The sequence below is a fragment of the Zootoca vivipara genome, chromosome 10 (genome assembly GCF_963506605.1).
Source record: "Zootoca vivipara chromosome 10, rZooViv1.1, whole genome shotgun sequence".
In the NCBI taxonomy this organism is placed as follows: domain Eukaryota; kingdom Metazoa; phylum Chordata; class Lepidosauria; order Squamata; family Lacertidae; genus Zootoca; species Zootoca vivipara.
Genome location: NC_083285.1, coordinates 64,160,757 through 64,180,357, shown reverse-complemented (window position 1 = coordinate 64,180,357; position 19,601 = coordinate 64,160,757). Strand labels below are relative to the sequence as shown.

The 19,601-nt window shown below is 46.4% G+C and overlaps 1 protein-coding gene across 1 annotated transcript in view; it reads right to left on the bottom strand.

Annotated features, from left to right (window-relative positions):
- Positions 1–7,675: 7,675 nt before the first annotated feature.
- ITIH5 (inter-alpha-trypsin inhibitor heavy chain 5) overlaps positions 7,676–19,601 on the bottom strand; it is a 55,725-nt gene continuing 43,799 nt past the window's right edge. Inside the window, exons 10-14 of the mRNA XM_035127994.2 lie at positions 18,960–19,516; positions 17,743–17,796; positions 15,757–15,873; positions 11,129–11,506; positions 7,676–9,533 (exon numbers count right to left, since the gene is read on the bottom strand). Coding sequence (XP_034983885.2) covers positions 9,232–9,533; positions 11,129–11,506; positions 15,757–15,873; positions 17,743–17,796; positions 18,960–19,516 — 1,408 coding nt within the window. The 3' untranslated portion in view covers positions 7,676–9,231. The remainder of the gene's footprint in view (positions 9,534–11,128; positions 11,507–15,756; positions 15,874–17,742; positions 17,797–18,959; positions 19,517–19,601) is intronic.

The following is a 19,601-nucleotide window of genomic DNA, read 5'->3' as shown; positions in this document are numbered from 1 at the left end:
CATATTCTTATTCTTTGGGTTGTATCCAGCAGAGTAGACCCACTCAAATTAATGGACCCAAGTTACTATTCAGGGGGTTTACTCTGAATAGAACTAGCCTTGGATACAACCCTTGGTGTGTGGATCCTTGTGTAGTTAAAAAAGAAAGAAAAGAGAAGCATCTCCAGTGTCCTAGAAGTCACACCCAACCAGCATGAAAGGGGGGAGCTTTTCAGCCGCTGTGTGCACCAAAGCTAAGCATTTAGGAATGCTGAAAATACGACGTACTTCAGTTAAATGAGAACGGGGTGCAAGTTCTGTTCATAACTGCCAAGTATCCCGTTTTCGCTGGGAAACCCCCCTTTTTTCCTACCGTTTCCCGCCGGTCTCCCGTATAGGTTATTCTCCCGTTATTCTCCCTTAAATCCGCTTCTGCCGGCGGCCATTTTTCTGGTGCTGCTTGGCCCTTCTATGGGCACCAGAAAATGGCGGCGCCGGAAGTCGCTTCTACGCGTGTCTGGAAACGCGTAGACGCAACTTCCGGTGGCGCTTTGCCCTTCTATGGGCACCAGAAAATGGTGGCGCCGGCACCGGAAGTCACTTTTATGCATGACCGGAAATGCGTAGAAGCAACTTCTGGCACTGGCGCCGCCATTTTCTGGTGCCCATAGAAGGGCAAAGTCGCAGGCTGCCGATCCCAGATTTTTCCATCCAGGACTTGGCAGGTATGGTTCTGTAAGGGGAAGGGAATATAGGAACCCCCCTCCCCTCATCAGAAGCAGCTCTTCCACAAGCAGTGATAGCAGCGAGTCCATTCAGGAAGGAGAGAGAAAGGACCAGGGCTCTGGCAGCAAGGGAGAGCCCCTGCTACACAGGAAAGAGGAAGAGAGAGGGGGGAAAGGGGGGAGAAGGAAAACATGGAGCGTAGACCCTTTTCCCCTCCGGTTCCGGAATCACGCAGGAGAAGGAGGGGAAAGAGATTTGCTGTCCCAAGACTCTTATGTTGGAGGAGGTCCAGGGGCGGTCCAGTGCCGGATTCTGCTTCGGACTAAGCAGACATGCTTTTACACATCAGTTTCACTGTAAATAGGGACCCAGGTGGCGCTGTGGTTAAACCACTGAGCCTAGGGCTTGCTGATCAGAAGGTCGGCGGTTCAAATCCCTGTGACGGGGTGAGCTCCCGTTGCTTGGTCCCAGCTCCTGCCAACCTAGCAGTTCAAAAGCATGTCAAAATGCAAGTAGATAAATAGGAACCGCTACAGCGGGAAGGTAAACGGCGTTTCCGTGTGCTGCTCTGGTTCTCCAGAAGCAGCTTTGTCATGCTGGCCACATGACCTGGAAGCTGTACGCCGGCTCCCTCGGCCAATAATGCGAGATGAGCGCGCAACCCCAGAGTCGGTCACGACTGGACCTAATGGTCAGGGGTCCCTTTACCTTTACCTTTACCTTTCACTGTAAATAGATTGCACCAATAAAGACTGTTTAAAAACAAGCATGCGGAGCGTCGTTACTCTAGAGTATTCACAAGAATCCCCTGACACCTCCCATGGAACTTCATGGAAAACATAAGTCATTCTGCAGGAAGATATTGAAGTGGTCCAATATCTACTGCCCATATCCTTGCACGGAATATAGTAGTATTGCACGGAAAATACCGGTAGTAGTACCGGTAGATCTATTTAACAGGCAGCACATGGAGCTCTGCACTGGTCATTCCTAATTGTTAATACTGCACAATTATGATTATAGTACAGTGGAACCTCGGTTTATGAACACCTCGGTTTATGAATTTTCGGTTTATGAACGCCGCGGACCCATCTGGAACGGATTAATTCATTTTCCATTACTTTCAATGGGAAAGTTTGCTTCAGTTTATGAACGCTTCAGTTTATGAACAGACTTCCGGAACCAATTACACCCATGCTTCAGTTTATGAACGCTTCAGTTTAAGTACTCCGCGGACCCGTCTGGAACGGATTAATCCACTTTCCATTACTTTCAATGGGAAAGTTTGCTTCAGTTTATGAACGCTTACTCTGCGGACCGTCTGGAACGGATTAATTCACTTTCCATTACTTTCAATGGGAAAGTTCGCTTCAGTTTATGAACGCTTCAGTTTATGAACAGACTTCCGGAACCAATTGTGTTCATAAACCGAGGTACCACTGTACTGTATATAACAGAAAGGGCATGATCATGAAGGAACTTTGCGCATCTGCATTTGCCTCTACACTACTGGTTTCAAGGGCCAGTTGGGGGGCTGTACTTAGACCCTAACCCTGGGGCTCCCTCCCCCTAATGTAAAATTTCCCATTGGGAGGAATCCTTGAGTTGAAACCTGGAAATGATTAAAATCTAGGCAGGGTTCAGTGGGAGTGAGATTGCTTCCTTGAATTCCAGGCTTGCTGGGGCCTGTTGGCTTGGAAGAAACTCTCAGCATTGCTGTTCATGGCTGATCTTTTCTCTTTTTAAAAAATTGAAAACCCTTCCAAAACAGCAGGGACAAATAGGATATTTGTAAAAAGCAGAGACACCACCCAACTTGCCGACAAAGGTCCATATAGTTAAAGCTATGGTTTTCCCAGTAGTGATGTATGGAAGTGAGAGCTGGGACTATAAAGAAGGCTGATCGCCGAAGAATGGATGCTTTTGAATTATGGTGCTGGAGGAGACTCTTGAGAGTCCCATGGACTGCAAGAAGATCAAACCTATCCATTCTGAAGGAAATCAGCCCTGAGTGTTCACTGGAAGGACAGATCCTGAAGCTGAGGCTCCAATACTTTGGCCACCTCATGAGAAGAGAAGAATCCTTGGAAAAGACCCTGATGTTGGGAAAGATGGAGGGCACAAGGAGAAGGGGACGACAGAGGACGAGATGGTTGGACAGTGTTCTCGAAGCTACGAACATGAGTTTGACCAAACTGCGGGAGGCAGTGGAAGACAGGAGTGCCTGGCGTGCTCTGGTCCATGGGGTCATGAAGAATCAGACATGACTAGATGACTAAACAACAACAAAAGTTAGGATTTGCAAGAGGGAACTATTTACAGCAGGTGCGGGCAGTAAGATTTGATGGGTTGCGAGGCGAGGAAGGTCGTGCACATTCTGTGACTTCTGCACCAGCATAGGAGAAGTCATGGGGAAAAGCAAGCCTCCTTCATCTTCTTCCATGCTTTGAATAAATTAAAAATTATGCCCGCTGTGCTAATGAAGCAAGCACCAAGCAGGTATGTTAGCTGCCAGCGCTTTTATGGTATATTTTATGATATGCCCCTCAACACTGAAGAGAAGGCACTCAGAACAAGAATGCATCCTGCAAACAGAGTGGGCCCATTCCTAACCTCCTCCCCACTTCTTTAATAGCACATCTTATCCGAGTTTTGTGCTTCTTCTGTTGACTCCTAGGAAGGAACAAACACATTCTTTCCCCAGCCTACTGCTGTCATCCTTCGTATTTTGGCCCAGTTTCCAGCTTTTTCTCCCCAGAGGCCTGGCACGGGGAAGAAAACAAGCCCTTGCATCTGTAAAAACATGTTCACAGCCCCAGGGAAGGTCAACGGCACTGAAGCGCCTTGAGCCAAAGAAGGTTGGTGTGACCTGGAAGCTCTGGGATAGCTCAGTTGGTAAAGCATGAGACTCTTAAGCTCAGGCTTGGGGGTTTGAGCCCCATGTTAGGCAAAAAATCCTAGTGGTCCCTTCCGACTCTACAATTCTATGACCTAGACTTCCTTCACTGGGAGCCTTTGGGTTCGAGGCACCACTGTGGAGGGAAGTACATTGCAATACAGTGGTACCTTGGTTCTCGAACGGCTTAGTAGTCAAACAAATTGGAACCCAAATGATGCAAACCTGGAAGTAAGTGTTCCGGTTTGCGATCTTCTTTCGGAAGCCAAACATGCTCCATTTTGAGTGTTACACATCCGATTTGAGTGTTACACTTCCAAGTTGAGTGCTACGGTTCCGTTCTGAGTGCTACGCTGAGGTCTGTCTGTTTTTGCTATTTATTTTTGTATTTTTGTTTTTGCAGCTTTTGTTTTTGTTTTTGTGACTCTGTGGAACCTAGTTCAGCTACTGATTGATTGTGTGACTGCAGGACATTGCTTATTGCTTTCATTTCATGGATCAATTGTCTCGTTAGATAGTAAAATTCATGTTAAATGGCTGTTTTTAAAAGTCTGGGATGGATTAATCTGTTTTACATTGCTTTCTATGGGAAAGTGTGCCTTGGTTTTGGAACGCTTTGGTTTTGGAACGGATTAAGTTTGAGAAGCAAGGTATCACTGTAGTAGGTCACTTAATACCTTTGCCCTACTAAATGAGGTCCCAGGAATCTATCGGATGATGTCTTACGGAGCAATACAGTTTCCCCAATTTGGGGTTTCTAGCTGGACATGCAGGGCTGGTCATTTCTGAAGACAGCAGAGGATATGTTGGTAACTGCTATGGTATTTCAGCCAAGAGGGGCCTTGATCATAGAGCCACAGACCTTAAACAAGGGAAGCTTCTTTCTACTAGCTCATTGGTTGGACCACAGTTCCCTGTTGGGATATTCCATTCCATTGTATGCTGGGAACTTCCGTGTATGCTTTTGTTTTGCTTTGGGCACTAAGGAGTCAGACATGTTTCTCTTTGTCCTGATTTATGTTCAGTAAATCTGCTTGTAAATATGCTCTCTCTCTGTGGCTACTTTTGCTGCATAGTGGAATCTGCTGTTACAGTGTGCACAGATTTCTAAAGCCTGGGTCGCTATTGCAATGCTGCACCAAGGAGTTGGAGATCGCCCGGCAGTCCGGCTGGGAGGGATTGATCCAGCTGGGGGCTTGCCAGTTGCCCCCGTTTCCCTGGTCGCACTCATCCTTGACTGTGAGGGACAGAGGTTACAGGCAGGTCCCTCCCATCTTAAGTACCAGCTCGTCGCCCAGCGCTAGTGCGAGTGGGGAGGGAGATATCTCCAGCAGAGACTCAGGAAGTGGTGACCAAGGCTCAGGCAAGGTAGCGGAGCCCATGCCCAGTGTGGGAAGGGAAATGGGAGGCAAGGGAAGAAGGCCGATCCCGCCAACCCCGGAATTGCGCAGGAAACGACGGGGGCGGAGATTCAGTATCCCAAGACTACTTTGCTGGAAGAAAACGCGCGAACCTCCATTCGGAGGTTCTGACCCCTAACTGACAACATGTACATAGCACTGTTCTGCACTGTAAATAATCAGCACTAAATAAAAGCATGAAAAGACAACACTTTGAGGAGTCGTTACTCTAGAGTAGCCGCTACCGCGTCTGTGACATTGACTATGCACTATGGACCATGTTGGCTGGGGCCGACGGGAGCTGGAGCCCAAAACCTCTGGAGGGTATCAGGTGGCTGTGCTGGGAGACTGATATTTTGGTTTGTGGAGCTTTGCTTTGCTAACATTGACCGGCAGCAGCTACTCAGGGTCTCCCAGTTACCTGTGACTGTACTGGATGCTTTTTAACATGCTCTAAAGGAGTGCGCTAGACTCACTCCTGAGCTGGGTGGAAATATGAGCATACCTATTTATCCCAAACATGCAAAACATCACCCAGCATATGCATTTAGAAACTTCTGTATGCTTCGTTTGGAGAGGAGCACAATAAAATCCAAAGAATTGCAAATTTCAGAGAGGAGTTGCAGTTCAGTTCCCAAAAAGCTGTGAATTTGGTAAATGCATGTTAGTATTAGAACGGACCAAATTTTGCCCCATTCTACTCTGTCTGTGCCAGGAGGCAAGACTCAGAGGCTAGGGGAAGCTTCAGAGGTGGAGATTGGAGCACAGGATGAGTTGGAAGAAGAGGAGGGAGGGGCAGATCAGACCACCCTCTCCTGCACCACTGTCTCACAGAACCAGGAGGGAACTGAAATGGGAAGAGCAGAGGTTGTTTCCCCATTGGTGGAAGGTATATGAGCTGGTGGAGGGGAGTGGCCCTCTGTTGCTGCAACTGCTCGTGATACCCAGAGCTGTAAAAGTGACTGTGTAATCTTCGACAATAAATACTTAACTATCTGCCATGTGCATTCCTTTGACTGGCAAGCACCCTCGACCCTCTCATTTCTCCTCTCGGTCTCCTCTTATCCAGGCTAAACTCCCTCAACCGGTCCTCATAAAACTTGGCTTCCAGACCATCTTGGTCGTCCTCCTCTGTACATAGAATCCTAGAGTTGGAAGAGACCACAAGGGCCATCCAGTCCAACCCCCTGCCAAGCAGGAAACACCATCAAAGCATTCTTGACATATGGCTGTCAAGCCTCTGCTTAAAGACCTCCAAAGAAGGAGACTCCACCACACTCCTTGGCAGCAAATTCCACTGCCAAACAACTCTTACTGTCAGAAAGTTCTTCCTAATGTTTAGGTGGAATCTTCTTTCTTGTAGTTTGAATCCATTGCCCTGTGTCCGCTTCTCTGGAGCAGCAGAAAACAACCTTTCTCCCTCCTCTATATGACATCCTTTTATATATTTGAACATGGCTATCATATCACCCCTTAACCTTCTCTTCTTCAGGCTAAACATACCCAGCTCCCTAAGCCGTTCCTCATAAGGCATTGTTTCTAGGCCTTTGACCATTTTGGTTGCCCTCTTCTGGACACGTTCCAGCTTGTCAGTATCCTTCTTGAACTGTGGTGCCCAGAACTGGACACAGTACTCCAGGTGAGGTCTGACCATAGCAGAATACAGTGGTGCTATTACTTCCCTTGATCTAGATGCTATACTCCTATTGTTCCAGCCATATCAGGCATAAGCAACCTTGGCTCTCCAGATGTTTTGGAACTACAACTCCCATGATCCCTAGCTAACAGAGCTAACAGGGCCAGTGGTCAGGGATCATGGGAGTTGTAGTTCCAAAACATCTGGAGAATCAAGGTTGCCTATGCCTGATATATCCTTCTTAAATTGCAGCAGCGAGAATCGGACACAGTATTCCAGGCAGGGCCTTACCAAAGCAGAATAGAGTGGGATTAATACCTTGTACCGCTCCAGTGGGAAGGTAAACGGTGTTTCCGTGTGCTGCTCTGGTTTGCCAGAAGTGGCTTAGTCATGCTGGCAACATGACCCGGAAGCTGTACGCCGGCTCCCTCGGCCAGTAAAGCGAGATGAGCACCGCAACCCCAGTGTCGTCCGCGACTGGAACCTAACGGTCAGGGGTCCCTTTACCTTTATTACCTTGATTGGGACACTCTACTTCTGTTGCTCTGTTGCTGAATGGATCATGGCCTTGCCCCCAAGTTAGGATCCACCGTTTTAATTTTCCCAGCAGAGGGGCCACCTACACTCAAGCTGATCTGAAAAATGAACCGGAAATTCTGGCCCCAAGTCTGAGCACCTGCGATAACCCAATGAAGGAAAAAACACACTCTGCACATTGTTAGAGACACCCTTTCCTTTATTATTCACATGTCGCTGGGGTAAGTCTGCTTTCCAAGGAGGATTGGATGCTAAGTGCTTGTTTCAATTGGACCTGTGGATACACAGCATGCCAGATCTTCAGAGTTCTGCACACTGCGCAATCAAACAATAGATTGGAACCTGGAATGTCGGGGTACAGTTGGTTCAATGTGTAATCTAGGCTGTATTTCCTTTTTTAGCCTCAGTAAAATTGAATTATATATTGACAGACATCAGAAGAGGATTTGTAAGAACATTACACAAACACTTTCCTAAATCTAGTCTCCCACCTTTTTTAAAAAACAACAAAAATCTTTCTCAATGATAAAAGAAATTGCACTGCAGAATTATCAAAGGAGAGGAAAATCCAGTGGGATTATCATTGGCAGGGTGCAGGGGTAGTATTGAGTTTACAATCATTTTGAAGTGGGTGGTTTTTGTGTGTGAGTGTACCATTGTTTCGTTCTACAAATCATCCCACCAGTGGTCTGCATTCTTCAGCCTCCCCAGCTGCCCACCCTTAAATGAAAGCCTAGGGCAGGCACCCCCAAACTGGGCCCTCCAGATTTTTGGGACTACAATTCCCATCATCCCTGAGTCCCCCTGGCCCTGTTAGCTAGGGATGGTGGGAGTTGTAGTCCCAAAAACACCTGGAGGGCCGACTTTGGGGATGCCTGAGCTAGGGGAACACAACAAGAGGTAACTCCTCCCCTGGAGCATTGACAGATCGAGTTCTGGGAGGCTGCACAGCACTGGAGAAGGGGGTTTATAATAAGATAAAAAAGATGAATTCAAAGCACCACATGGGAAAAACAATCTAAAGTGCCCTGAGGAACGAGGCAAGAAAATAGAAGCCTCTTTTCACAAGAAAGTTAGCAATTGTAGGGCAACAGATTTGGGAACCATGCTACCAAAAATGATGTTCTGTTCTGAGACAAAGGAGGCACTCTCAAGGATCTTTCTGTTCCCTGCCTCTGCATGATGGTGTAAACTGAGCTGGGTGTGGGACTTGTGTTCTTATTCTCATGGGAAGCTGCCTTATAGTAAGTCAGACCATTGGTCCATCTAGCTCAGTAGTGCTTACACGGACTGGCAGCAACCCTACAGGGTTTCAGACAGGGAGAAATTCCCACCCATATCTGGACATGGCCAGGGATTGGACTGGGAACCTCCTGCATGCAAACACAGGAAGACACTCTCCTTGCCAGAGAGAAGCAGATTGATTGTGATTGTTGTTGTTGTTTAGTCGTTTAGTCGTGTCTGACTCTTCGTGACCCCATGGACCAGAGCACGCCAGGCACTCCTGTCTTCCACTGCCTCCCGCAGTTTGGTCAAACTCATGTTCGTAGCTTCGAGAACACTAGGCATGATTTAATTGAAGCAAAGGGCATTTAAATCCCATTGATCTCAAGGGAGAAATTAACCTTGCCTGCTGAAATCAACAGGATCTATTAAAAGTGCTGCACTTGGGCTGCTTTGTGACCTTTCAGACGCAATGAAAACATAGCACCAGAACTGTGGAGTGCAAAAATATGCACTTTTTAAAAATTGTTCATTCGAATGAAATAGCCCACATTCCATAAGCTATTTCCTGTATTACGGGCACCGGGAACAATATTCGCAATCTTTTATTGTTCCTTTCTTTTTTAAAAGTCCACATTAGACCTTATTGGAGTCACTCGGGAAAATGTCCTTTAGTGAACCAGAGAGGAGGCAGCTGTCTTGTATAAATGGAATTCCTTTTAAAACAAACCTTGATTTCTTTGGCTTTACAAAGCGCTGTCAAAGTGCAGGAATCGCCTTGGGACCGGATGGCTTCCTATGTGTCAAAAAAGCAAGTGGGGTTCTTTTTCTCTTCAGAGTCGGTTTTCCGTCAAGGAGCTAGTCCCCGTGTCAAAAGGGTGAGAAGCCAAGTAATCCTTATAGGCCCCGTCGATCAGTTTCTCTGCATTGTTCTTGGCAAACCAGCAGTCCACTTCCTGTTCGCCATTGTAGATCTTCCTCTGCTTCCATACGACGGGAACCAAGCGCCCTTTCAGCTCTAACGCGTTCCCAGCGTTTGTGTCCATGCTTTTCGTTAGGTTCCCGCCGGACATTTGGTGTCTTTCTCTAAGAGGCTCTTGGGTGGTGAGCTTAACATCTTGGTGTAAGAACTGACCTGTGTAGGAGGAAAGGGAGAGCTTGTCAGAAGGTATGAATACAGATAAGTATTGCAGTCATCTTGCAAGCAGTCATAGCAGGGCCTTGACTGTGGTGGCTCCTGCCATGTGACACATTCTCCCCTTAGAACGGAGGGGGAGATTTATCAGCAATAAATCACACGGCGTCTGTGAAGTTAACTCTTTATTCAAGGAAACCGGGTCGACTCAAGGGGGCAGTCCTCATGAGCACGGCAGTTTGTCCCAGTAGAGCTTGCACCTATGACACAGTTGGGACTGAAGGTCCCCGCCTTCCCACAGTTGTCCTCCTCCCCTAGGTCCTTCCTAAGCAATCTGAGACTCCCCCAGCATGCCTGTCTCTCTTCCTCCCTGTTCATACCTGTAAGGGGGAGACAGTATAGAGAACCTCCCCCTTGCATCAGAAGTAGCTCCTCCCCAAGCAGTGATGGAAGCGAGGGCTCTGAGGAAACCAGTCAGGAAGTGGTGGGAGAGTGCCAGAGCTCTGGCAGCATGGGAGAGCCCCAGCTACACAGGAGGGAGGAGATAGAGGGGGAAAGGGGGGAGAAGGAAAGCATGGAGCATAGACCCTTTCCTCCGGTTCCGGAATTACGCAGGAGAAAAAAGGGGAGGAGGTTTACTGTCCCGAGACTCTTATGTTGGAGGAAGTCACGCAGAGGGGCAGTGCCGGATTCTGCATCGGAATGAGCAGACATGTTTTCCACACCTGTCTCACTGTAAATAGAGTGCACCAATAAAATACTGTTTAAAGACAAGCATGTGGAGCGTCATTACTCTGGAGTAGTCGCAAGAACCCCTGACAATACCTCTTCTGGTCCTGGAGACCAGGGGTGGGGGAGCTAGTCACAGCAGCAGGAGGAGACACCTCGGCCTCTTCACAAATTTGACACATCTCTGCCTCTTGGCCCCCCTCTTCTCTTGCGTCTGCTTCTGCTTCTGGACTGCTCTCTGCCACAGCCTCTTCCTGCTCACTAAGCCCTGTTAGCTCAACTATAGCATGATTAGTTTTTAGGCGCACAAAGAGTCTTGGGTCTATCACCCAACCACCCCTGACACAGGATTCTATATAGCTGGGATATATTCCAAAAACATGAATGTGGTATGATAAATAAATAAATAAAAGGAAGGTGCTCTCTCGCCCCTTAAGTAGCCAAAACACTAGCCCTCTGCTGCACAAGTGTGGCTTGGTGGAACCCCAAGGATTGCAAGAATCGCAAAGATCTTTGGGGTGGGGGGAATCCTAGAGAGGCGTACCTCCCATGCTCAGTGGCCCCCGAATGTTAACTTGAGGAGTTGGGAACGGGGAGAGAATAGGGGAGGGAATAGAAGGAGGAGCAACAACCCTGAACAGAAACATTCTACGCTGCAACATTTTGTTGCAGGTCCCCATTTGCCTCCTCCTTAAAAGGATAGGCATTGTACCAACTCATTCTAGCACAATTGGGATCTTCTGCTTCCCAGTTTGAAGTTCCCTGCCCCTAATTCCTGGAGATGCAGCTGGGATAAGCTGGAGCATCCGATCTAATTTAGGCTCCATGGCCTTGCACCATCCATTCTCAGAGTGTTTCCCTCTTACCGATCAGCCCATGGGAGCTTGGAGAAAGGCCTTGGCTGTTGGAGATGTAGAAGCCCAGGTGATCCTTTTGGTAGGGAGCGGGGTTCTTGTAGTGGTGGATCAGAACGACGAAACCAACAGTGCCCCTTATGGCCACAGTGACGTTGGAACGGGCCACAATGGACACCTCGAGGTTCCTGCTTGCTACTGTGGCGCTGCGGTCGCAAGGCAGGATGAGCCTCTTCCCATCGTCCAGGATGACCTTCGTGGGAGTGACCTCCAGGTAGGACCTTTCTGGTTTGTTGCTGAGAATGGTGATGCTTCTGAAATAGGTTCTTTGCTTCTTATGGCCTCTGCGAGGGGCGGGGGCTCCCACCAGCTGGCCATTCACGGTCACACCTTAAGGAGGAAGACAAGCTTTTGTAGAGTCTGCTACATGAATTGGATTTCTGAGACACACTTTTAAAAAAAAGGATCATAAAATTGCTGAGTTGGAAGCAACCCCAAATATAGTCTCTTCCAACCCCCTGCAATGCAGGAATCTCAACTAAAGAATCCATGACATATGGTCATCCAATCTCTGTTTGAAAACCTCCAACGAAAGAGTCCCCCACCATCTTCTGGTGGAGTCTGTTTCACTATTGAACAGTTCTTCCTAATATTTAAACTTCTTGTGGACTTTCTGCATGGAAGGGAAAATGAATTTGTAATATCTGGATTTGAAGACTGACAAAATTTTGGTTTATAGAAAATAGAATAGTTGGATGTTAACGAATGATTACTATATTTAGCCGCAGGACAGAGAACCGAAAGTCTTTTATTTTATTTTATTTTTACTCTCTTTTTCTTTCTCCACCCCCCTTCCATCTTTTCTTCCTTTTGCTTTCATTCCTTTTTACTTTAGATTGTTAAAAGCATTTCTTTTATTCTGGTGTACAGTATTACAAAAAGATACTTGCGTTGGGTATGGACTTTTGTATATCTTTGGGCAATTATCGATCAAAATGGATATTTGCAGAAAGTTCTTCCCAAAAGAAAAGCACATACTTGGGTAAAATGTGCATAAAAGGAAAAACTGCTTTGCAAAAATATGTGTAATATTGCTTAGGCATGAATATATTAAGAGAAACTTGTACTAAAATGCGGATGAATTTTCATGAGGACTTAAAAATATAGTTGCGAACATGGAAACTTAGAGAAATGAACTTAAAGACTTGGGGGGGGGGACAGAAATTTACAGCTTCACCCATCCTTATTCCTAAGGGAGTTTGGGGTTGTCCTAATTGAGGGGAGGGCGGAGCTCGTCAATGGAAGCGAATTATTTGTGTCTGTCTTCACTGCAAAAGATGTTTTGTTCGAATGAACTTTCACAGAGAATCAGAGGAACTGAAGTATACAGTCATGACCAGGGAAAAAGTTCTAGACCAGGCACCCCCAAACTTTGGCCGGCCAGATGTTTTGGACTACAATTCCCATCTTCCCCGACCACTGGTCCTGTTAGCTAGGGATCATGGGAGTTGTAGGCCAAAACATCTGGAGGGCTGCAGTTTGGGGGGTGCCTGTTCTAGACCCTACTGACAAATTAAAAGCTAATCAATCTCCAAATCCAGGTGCCACCCACCTGCGAGATCTTAAAGAACTCAAAGGTAAAACTGCCAATCCTCTAACAAAAATAGGTAAAGGTAAATGGACCCCTGACCGTTAGGTCCAGTTGCAGATGACTCTGGGGTTGCAGCGCTCATCTTGCTCTATAGGGTGAAGGAGCCAGCATTTGTCTGCAGACAGCTTCCAGGTCATGTGGCCAGCATGACTATGCCACTTCTGGCGAACCAGAGCAGTGCACGGAAATGCTGTTTACCTTCCCACTGGAGCGGTCCCTATTTATCTACTTGCACTTTGATGTGCTTTCGAACTGCTAGGTGGGCAGGAGCTGGGACCGAGCAACGGGAGCTCACCCCGTCGCGGGAATTCGAACCGCCGACCTTCTGATCGGCAAACCCTAGGCTCTGTGGTTTAGACCACAGCACCACCCGCGTCCCTCTCATGTCCCCCTCACCTTTTCTTCTAACCTAAGCAACCCCAAATATTATCACCTTTCCTTGTAGGGGACTTGCTCCAGTCCCTTTATCATTTTGGTTGCTCATTTCTGAACCGTTTCCAGCTCTGCAATATTTTTTTGGATGCTATTGTCGGTAAGGTACCTGTAGATTAGAATCACAAACTCTATCTAGAATGTGGCTTGAGCCCAGGTGTCAGAAAAGGTTATTTATGTATGCCACTACTGCGTCTCGTGTTTTGTTAGCCCAAAAATGGAAAACGAGTGAAGTCGTAACTAAAGAAGAATGGCAACTCAAACTGATGGAATATGCGCAGCTTGCGGACCTAACGTATAAAATAAGAGAACAAGAAGAAGATATATTTAAAGAAGATTGGGAAATGTTCATTGAATATATGGGGGGGAATTGTGTATATTTGAAAACGTGGGCAGCATTAAGATAAATTCAACAGTGTAAATAAGTTTTGATGGATGTGATAATGGAATACTGAATGGTTTAGTTTATATAAAATATGCAGGGATTTATGTTATGCAAAATGAACCTTGGAATGAGAAGAAGGGAATTCATTGATATTTTAAGGTTGTTTAAATGAATATTCCAAAATGTAAAACAGAAAATTTAATAAAAATTATAGGAAAAATAAATAAAATAAATTGTGGCTTGAGCATCAGTGCAGCAAACAATATTCAACCCAAACTGTAGAAGCTGCCAAGCCACAGAATATTAGAACCCTGAACTCCCTCCCAGACATTCAATTGAACAAAACTATACAAATTTAACTATCCAACTAATGAAGTACACTGAATTATGGAGTGAGTGGAACAAGGAAAAGGTCATAAGATAGATTCCTCTTAAAGGTCTTGTTTGCCTTCTCTTTTGTAAAACTATGGTTGCCTTGTCTTGCTCACTCTCGTGGTCACCCCCCCCCCCATGCCCTGGTTGGTCAAGAACTTTGCTGCCATATAAATAATCCTCTTACAAATCACAGCTGCTTAGGAATTCCAGGCCAGATCAGAAGCTCAAGACCTCTAAAACCATTAGGACGGAAACATTTTAACTCAAGAGCTCCCATCGACTTGATTTAATCTGCTTCTGGAGGCAAACTGTACTGAAGGAATTGGGGGTGGGGGGAGAACACAAGGGTCCAAATCCACACAGACATCCAATGTAGGTGAGAAGGCTTGTCCCCGCCCCCTTCCCTCCACTGTGGCCCTGATCCAGATAATTCCCTCTGCATTTTGGAGAAGGAAATTATAGTCGGTCCAAGTTACAGGTATCTGAAGAAGTGTGCATGCACACGAAAGCTCATGCCAATGACAAACTTAGCTGGTCTCTAAGGTGCTACTTAGAGGGGAGGGGAAGAAATGGAGGCAGTGAGAGATTTTACTTTCTTGGGCTCCTTGATCACTGCAGATGGTGACAGCAGTCACGAGATTAAAAGACGCCTGCTTCTTGGGAGAAAAGCAATGACAAACCTAGACAGCATCTTAAAAAGCAGAGACATCACCTTGCCGACAAAGGTCCGTCGAGTTAAAGCTATGGTTTTCCCAGTAGTGATGTATGGAAGTGAGAGCTGGACCATCAAGAAGGCTGATCGCCGAAGAATTGATGCTTTTGAATTATGGTGCTGGAGGAGACTCTTGAGAGTCCCATGGACTGCAAGAAGATGAAACCTATCCATTCTGAAGGAAATCAGCCCTGAGTGCTCACTGGAAGGACAGATCCTGAAGCTGAGGCTCCAATACTTTGGCCACCTCATGAGAAGAGAAGACTCCCTGGAAAAGACCTTGATGTTGGGAAAGATTGAGGGCACTAGGAGAAGGGCACGACAGAGGACGAGATGGCTGGACAGTGTTCTTGAAGCTACGAACATGAGTTTGACCAAACTGCGGGAGGCAGTGCAAGACAGGAGTGCCTGGTGTGCAATGGTCCATGGGGTCACGAAGAGTCGGACACGACTAAACGACTAAACAACAACAAAGGTGCTACTGGAAGCAATTTTTTAATAGTCAGTCCAGTCATGGAACGCCACAAAACTCTGGTGTAACATGTAACAGGCTCCTGGCATTTGACACTGTATGGCATGGGTCGCAATTAGTATTGATTGTTATTTTTATTTCCATTCCTTGCCCGTTGTTCAGCACAAGGTCCCAGTGTGGGTTGCAGCAGTGGTTTTGAACCAGTGTGCCGTGGCACCCTGGGGTGCTTTGAATGATGGCCAGGGATGTTGTGGGCAACACTGGCCTCTGTCCCTCTTCCCTTCCCTCCCTCCTCTGATGCCCTATCTCTGCCTCCCAAAGGCTTGCACAGCTGTTTGTTGTAGCAGCCCTGGCTACAAGCTCTCCAGGCGAATGGTGCCTCTGGGGCTGGCCAGGGGGGTGCTTCCCAGGCCCCTGTGGGGCAGTGTGAGAAGGCACCTCTCTTTGGGGCAGGGGGGCAACTCAGAGACCCAGTGCTTCCTCCCCAATCACTTTTAAACGAATGTTTGGAGCCACTGCCAAAGGAGAAGGAGAACGGCTGACGTTTTTTGCATGCTGCTAATCTAGCTCTGCTGATACAAAAACTCAACATTTCTTTCTTCTTCCAACATACCAGAGTTCTTATGGTCGGAAACCAATCTGAGGATGTCTCCTGGTTCCCCGTCAATGTTGAAGCAGACCGTTAGCTTGCTCAAGGGGAAATCGACGACAAAATGAGGGTCCCCATCCGCTGGAAAGAAGTAAATCATAATAATGCAGTTGCAGACTTTAAGGCTCCCACCCAAACCAGCACACACAGCACCAAACAAAAATGCTACCACGACCAAACTCCATTTGTGGAGAGACCTCTTGCTTCTCCCCTCAAGCACCAGCACCACCACGAACATTTTGTAGCTTTGGGGGTAAGGTTTTCCTAAAAGGAAAAGCAAACTAGACTATAGGTAAGACTCCCAAGAAGACCATCCACAATGGACTACTGTTGAACGTAGGGAAGCTTGAGATGCCGTCAAGACTACGATTTATTGGGGCAGATGTTTTTGTGGGTTTTTTTTCTGATGCAGCTTGGAACGAGCCTCAAGCTCACTTTAGTTTCCAGTCTTGGTTTGTGTGCACAAACCATAGTCTGCCATGTTTTGGATGAAACAAAGAAACAAACTATGGTTTGTCTTGAAGCAGGCTAGGCAGGAGGAGGTCATTGGGCATTTAGCGGAAAAGGGGTTAAGAGCTGAGGCTCCCCCCTTAAAAATTATTTATGCTTTTCAGATTTATACATTTCACTGATTTTACAATCATTTGGACATTTCAAAACTCGACTTCCTTCCCCCTCTTTCTGCAGGTCCTTTAATTTATTTTTAAGATCTTCTGCATATCCAAATTAACTTAATTTCCTCATTTATTCATCTGCTTTAAATATAAACTCACTATAAAACTGCAGGTTATTACAATAATCCTGCCAATGTTCTTAGCTGTTTACAATTTATCTGTAAATATTCAATAAACCATTTCCATTCTTTTATAAAAAGATTTTTGTCTTGATTTCTTATTCTTCTGGTAAGTTTCCCCATTTCTGCATATTCCATAAGTTTCTGTATCCATTCTTCCATTGCTGGGACTTCTGCTTCTTTCCATTTTGGGGCAAGTAACATTCTCGCTGCTGTAGTTGCATACATGAATAAATTTCTGCACATTTTAGGTAGTTCTGTCCCTATAATTCCCAAAAGAAAAGCTTCTGGTGTTTCTTTTTCTTTTTACAAAGGTTACTTTAAACATCCTTTTCTTTTCATTATACAGTACATCATTTCCCAGTAAACATTAACCTTACTACAAGACCACCACATATGATAAAAAGTTCCTTCTTTCTCTTTACATTTCCAACACTTATTTGATTTAGATTTATACATATGAGGCTCAGGCTATTCTTGTGCATGTAACGTTGAACAACCCCACTGTGATATTTCTACACAAAGCTCAAACATCCAACGAAAGGAAAGCACTTCAGGTATGGAGTTGTTTTGCTGCCACATACGTGAAATCCAAGTTGTGTTCACTTCTGGGTCAAAACTGGTGGCCCAATCATAGAATCATAGAATCACAGAATCATATAGTTGGAAGAGACCGCGTGGGCCATCCAGTCCAACCCCCTGCCAAGCAGGAAACACCTTCAAAGCATTCCTGACAAATGGCTGTCAAGCCTCTGCTTAAAGACCTCCAGAGAAGGAGACTCCTCCACACTCCTTGGCAGCAAATTCCACTGCCGAACAGCTCTTACTGTCAGGAAGTTCTTCCTCTTAACCTTCTCTTCTCCAGGCTATCCACCATCAACACATGGGGACGGCTCTTCCATGTCGTACTTCGTTCCTTGAGACCAGCAGATGAGGGGTCACGGTTTAAGGTGCTCCCCACCCAACTTGTCTGAGGTCTCATGAATGGTGACGAGATCCAAGGTCTTCTTGGTAATATTCTCCTGCACTCAAAAGAGTCCTGCTTGCTCACTGTACCAACGCCTTTTGGAGGAAACTGTTAAGACACTTCCAGAAAGTTTGTGCTAAGTTAAGAGAATATGCTGAACAGGACCGACCTGCCTTGCTAGGCGACTTACCTGATGTTTTCGTGACTTCGACTTTTTGTTTCGCTGGTTTTGCAAGAACAGGCCCTAGATAGCCAGGAAAAAACAGGGAGGAGAAAACAAACATGATAAGCAATAACATGGCTATTTCATACTGTAATTTACGGTTCCCTTTTGTCCAAAGAATATCATAGAATGGTAGACTTGACTCAAAGAGCCATCTAGTCCAACCTACTGCAATGCAGGAATCACAACTATCTGAAGTTTTCCTCCTTTTTTTCTTCTCTTCTTTAATTTCTGTGTTTTTAAAAAATGCTTACCGGTAATATTTGGTGCTTATTTCTATATACTGTATTTTTCCTTTGTCCTTTCAAGCTTTAATGGTAGTAAAAATGGAATTGCAACAATATTCCGTATTGGCCTGAATATAAGCCTCACCTCCCCCCCCCCCAAATTCTGACCGTGAAAAGTTAAAGTGTGGCTTAAATTCGCGACCTTACGAAAATTGGCTTTTATGATATTGATGCTGAAACAGACATACGGTAAAACGAAACGGATGTGAGTGCCTGTGGAATATTAAGGAAGAGGCTTATATTCGGGTACAGTGGACCCTCCTTATATGAACTTAATTCATACCTGAGGTCCGTACTTCCCCAGAAAAGTCCGTATTCGGAGGCGCCGCTTCTGCGCATGTGGCAAACCCCAGAAGTATACACTTCTGGGTTTGCCGCGTTCATAACTTGAAATTACGTTACCCAAAGGTAACGTAACCCGAGGTACCACTGTATTCTCTCCCCCCCCCCTGAATTTTATAGGTGCAGCTTATATTTGGGTGTGGCTTATATTCAGGCCAATACGGTAGCCGTGGCTCAATTTAAATGAATCAGTTTATATGGGATTTAAATGACATTGCCTGCTCCACAGTTCTCCATTTCATTCCCCCTGCCATCGAATTTTCTGCTTTCCCCACCCAATGATCAGTCTGATTTCCATGGCCACTCAGCCTTCCTGGGGCTGTTTTGGGGCCTCTGCCCCCACCATATATTTCCCTAACTTCTGCAAGCCTTGGGGTTCCCCAGCCTGCTGAAACCTTGTACGTGAATAGGCTACATAAAGGCCAAAGCTTGAAGAACCAAGACCACAACTAAACTTCATGGTGATAGACACATTGCCATTCCCACATCGTTTGACATAATACCTGCACACTATTCTTGGGACTCGGAACATAAGCTAATGCGCATCATGCTTACCGGATGGTGCCCGGTGACCTTGCAGCCCCTGCACGATCTCCCCAACTCCTTCGGTTGATGGGCCGGTGTAAACCTCCCTTGGGAGGTCCGCCTGGCTCGCAAGCTCCTTCATCTTCAGTGTGGTGAAGGGGGTGACAAAATTGTACGCGAGGGCCAGCTTCTCGGCTCTCTCCCTCAACGTCTCCTTCTCCTCGCTGTCGTCGCTCTTCAGCCAGGAGGTCATCAGCTCCTTGATGGTGAGGTAGCTCCAAGTCCGTTCAACATAGTTCTGATCATCCGTGGGGTCTTCGGCACCTCTGGAGGCCAGTCCAACATGGTTCTTGGCGGAGAGGTCTACAGCCACGTCAGTTTTCAGGAGGACATACTTGTCGCTGTTGCTGGCTGTCACCTCCACATGTAAGCGGTCGGCTGTCTTGTTGAAGAGCTTCCCAGCAATGACAATTTCAGAGCCATTGAAGTAGTTGGGGAATAGGTTCTGGGTCACTTGCTCCACGCTGTCTGTAGGGTAATCGATCCGGATGTCGGAAAGAAGAGGCGTCGCGATCTCGTCATAGAATCTGCGTAGGAACAGTTTGTTATTGAGAAGCTTCAAGGGGCGACATTACTGATATATAAGGAGAGCACAGTGGAAGCAGGCAAGCA